This window comes from Chaetomium fimeti (genome assembly GCF_033439085.1).
Source record: "Chaetomium fimeti strain CBS 168.71 chromosome Unknown B0H64scaffold_9, whole genome shotgun sequence".
Lineage (NCBI taxonomy): Eukaryota > Fungi > Ascomycota > Sordariomycetes > Sordariales > Chaetomiaceae > Chaetomium > Chaetomium fimeti.
Window position 1 is genome coordinate 526,854 of NW_026944337.1, and position 3,666 is coordinate 530,519.

Consider the following 3,666-nt stretch of genomic DNA (forward strand, 5'->3'; position numbering starts at 1 on the left):
CCTAGATCGGTGTAGGTATAGAGGTAATAACTAGATCGTTGTTATTGGATAGTACCTCGAGCTCGAATTCGAACTCTAAAGTTAGCTCAAACTTAATACCTCCAGCCTCTATCATCTAGCTCATAAACAAGTCAAAGTTAATATAGCTAATAGATAAAGGTAACCGAGGTACTACATTAAACATTACAATATCCCTATACTTATATAGACTAGCTATTTTACCGAAGTAAACTTTATAAACAATATAGGTAACTAAGCCTTCTAATCCAGCCTTCTATACTAGGAGCTATATATCTTCTATTAAATTAATATAACTAGGCTAAGTAATATATTTGAGATTAAATCTGTTAAATAGTTTAGTAGATTCGAAGTCTATTACTTTAACTCTAATTACTTATCGATATAAATATTGTAAAGGTACTAGTAGGAGGGTCTTAAAGGTTAAAAGATATTAGTTATAGAACCATTTAATATTATATTAAATCTTAACGACAATCGATATTAGAAGAGGTAGGGGGGAGGGGGTTTATTCGTTTAGTTTAATAGCTATTTAGATATTACTCTAGCTATCGGCTAAGGTAGGTTAACCGGTTTTAACTATATACTAGTAAAGATAACTTTGTTATTATTATTGTTATTATCGAAAGGATCGTTAAATATATTTCTAAGCCCAGACTATAATTCTAAAATTATAGTTAAACCTTAGATAATAATCTAAGGTTAACTTTATTATACCTATACCGGTAAATACAGCTCTTCAATATTATATTCCAACTCTAGTATTTTAGATAATATCTCGGTTAACTTTCGAATAATAATTTAAGGGGCTTTCTTTGTAGGTACAGCCTTCTTTATAGGGGGGGGTCTCTTTATAGCCTTCTTTATAGGTATAGCCTTCCTTATAGTAGAGGGCCTCTTTACAGCTAGCTTTGTAGGTAACACTTTCTCTATCAATACCTATATCTGTTTCAGCTGTACGTTTATAGGTTATAAATCGGTTAAGTCGATAGATTTGGATATAGTTAAAGGGAGGGTATTAACAGTCTTCTTTAATATAATTCGAGTTATCTTATATACTAGGATAGCGGTTAACTTACTACCTACCTCAATACCAGAAGATACTAGATCTATAGCATTACCAACTATATTAGCCTAGGTATATTTTAAATACTTTATAGTAGATATCTTAAACTAAATAATATAATAAAGTAGATAATAAAGTTATAAGATAGTTCTAAAGGGCTAGCTAGGCCGTTTAAGGATAGATTTTAAGGGTATATATATAGACCCACTAATTTCTATCTAAAAAAACAGATATAATAATAAAACAATCAAGATCAATCGCCACAGCAATGTAAATTACTTCAATTACAGCCGTTATAGGCGTTTAATAGCGCCGTCTACGGATTCTTACCGCCTGGGTACGCACCCGCAAAAATTAGCGGCGGTGTGCTATATGCGCGTGTACGCCAAGACGAACTAGCGTTTGCCGGACACAGCAGGATCGCCCGCCCCGCAAACTTTAACTTCACATCTCCAGTATCAAGGTTGCTAACAATGCGGGGAGTCTATGACTGTCCATCTTGCCTGGTTTTGGCCCGCAGGGTGGGCCGCCGTAGATGCTGCGTTTGCCGGGCCGTCGGGGACGTGTCGGTTCTGAATCCGAGAAACTCGGCGAGTGTGGGAGAAGATGCTACATGGACGCTACCTCATTACTGGACTTGGCGCAGTTTTGATTAAAGCGATCGTCACAGGCAGGTGGCCAATATCCCACCCGTCTTCACCACTCCGGATTTCAGAATATGCCGTCTCATTCTGGTATCTAGCGTCTCATCGGGTCCCGCGCCAGAGCGGGAAACCTGGGGGCGGTCAAGGATATAAGAAGGCTACATTCGCTACCGGCTTCTGGGACAACTTCTTTGCGTCCGCACCCGAACTCACTACGCTATTTATCCCTGAGTCATCATCTTTTAATAGATTCTTTGATCAGCACGACCTGTGTTCAACATGAAGTCCTCTGTCATTCAGACGGTTGTGGCGGCCGCCTCCGTGGCGTCAGCTCACACTATCATGCAGGCTGTGAACGGCCTGGAGATGGGCAAGGGAATCTATATGCCGGACAATGACAACACGGTATGATTCCCCCCCCTTCCCCATGCTGGGAACATGTCTAGTGCCGACTCCCGAAGCAAGTCCGCGGGATGCTGACCCAACTACCGCATTCAGCCCATCCAAGACGTGTCGACCGACTCCATCGCGTGCAGTGGTTCGCCAGTGAAGAAATGGAGAAGCTCTCCGGATGTTATCGAGGTGCAAGCCGGATCGCAGGTGACGGGACTGTGGCTCCACGAACTGGGCAGTAGGTGTTTGGTTGCTAGCATCCGATTAGGCCTCAAAACGGGCGCGCTAACCTGTCGGAATAGGCACTGGCCCGGATGAGTACACGGACAACAAGGTCATCGCCTCGAGTCACCATGTACGAAGTTCCGCTAAGATCTATCCCGGGAACACCCGCAACTAATATGCTGTCTCCCTAGGGACCTGTCATGGCGTACCTCAAGAAAGTCGACGATGCCACCAACAACCCAGCCGGTGGCCCTGGCGACGGTTGGTTCAAGATTAGTGAAGTGGGCTACGAAAACCGTGTGTCACTCCCACCTGTCTCTCTCATACATCTTGCTAATCAAGTTGCCTCCTGTCAGAGGTATGGGGTGTCGACAAATTGGTAAGTCTCCATTACGTTCATGTCCATGACGCGTCTTCTAATACTTCCCTAGATCGAGGACGAGGGTATCCAGACGGTTACCATTCCCGAGTGCATCGAGGACGGCGACTACCTCTTGCGCTTTGAGCTCATCGCCCTCCACTCCGCCTCTGCGCCCATGGGTGCCCAGTTCTACGTAAATGACTCCACACCTCGCTCTTCCTCGTCCTGGAAAACACACGGCTGACAGAGTGTACGCAGCTCTCATGCGCCCAGATCCGGGTCTCTGGCGGCACTGCCAGCAAGACTCCCGAGACGGTCTCCTTCCCCGGAGCTTACTCCGTAAGTCTTCTTCTCGCGCGGCAGCGATTTGGCATTTCGTAGAGCTGACAAGCCGGTAGAACTCCGACCCGGGCATCCTGGTCCAGATTTGGGAGAACGACCTCCCGTACCCCGCCGACTACACTGTTCCCGGTAGGTTGGATGTTACATTGGTGAAAGAAGAAGGGCCCGCTAACAAAATACCAACAGGTCCCGCAGTTTTCACCTGCTAGAGCCGGAAGGTGGTCTGGGGTCCGTCGGCGCGTACATTCAGAGCTAGAGAGTGGGAATTTTGGAATTCAGTACGATCGAATTCTACTTGGGCCATAGCAAATGAAACGTATTCGAACGCGGGAGTCATCTAGCAGTGAACGATTCTGATTCACATACGTGCTGGTTTGTCCACTCTTTCGAGGGGCGGCTGTCGTGAGTAACGGGGCATTGCTCGAAGTGACTGAGTACGTATTTGAATCAACTACCTTTGTACTTTGGGTAGGTACCTATCCATTTATTTTACATAATGAGCCAGTAAATAATAACTGCCTAGTTGGCAGAGTGCTTAGTGGAAGTTTATAATGTTAGCAGTTACCAGTCCGCAGCCATTACTAGTAGGTACCTACCTAGTATACAGTTCATGCGAT

The 3,666-nt window shown here is 44.9% G+C and overlaps 1 protein-coding gene across 1 annotated transcript; it reads left to right on the plus strand.

The window, feature by feature from the left end:
• Positions 1-1,537: 1,537 nt before the first annotated feature.
• On the plus strand, positions 1,538-3,381 carry B0H64DRAFT_409462 (glycoside hydrolase). Its single transcript, XM_062804709.1, has 9 exons — positions 1,538-2,133; positions 2,227-2,359; positions 2,424-2,476; positions 2,538-2,643; positions 2,703-2,725; positions 2,778-2,900; positions 2,966-3,046; positions 3,106-3,178; positions 3,236-3,381. Exons 1-9 carry the CDS (start codon positions 2,008-2,010, stop codon positions 3,256-3,258), a joined length of 741 nt encoding a protein of 246 aa, XP_062655086.1. The 5' UTR covers positions 1,538-2,007; the 3' UTR covers positions 3,259-3,381.
• Positions 3,382-3,666: the final 285 nt, after the last annotated feature.

Excerpts from the sequence above, each read along its gene's own strand:
- B0H64DRAFT_409462 (XM_062804709.1), top strand. The coding sequence starts at position 2,008 with ATGAAGTCCTCTGTCATTCAGACGGTTGTGGCGGCCGCCTCCGTGGCG. Across the intron at positions 2,134-2,226 it reads TGCCGGACAATGACAACACG|CCCATCCAAGACGTGTCGAC; the intron begins GTATGATTCCCC and ends TACCGCATTCAG. Across the intron at positions 2,901-2,965 it reads CCATGGGTGCCCAGTTCTAC|CTCTCATGCGCCCAGATCCG; the intron begins GTAAATGACTCC and ends GAGTGTACGCAG.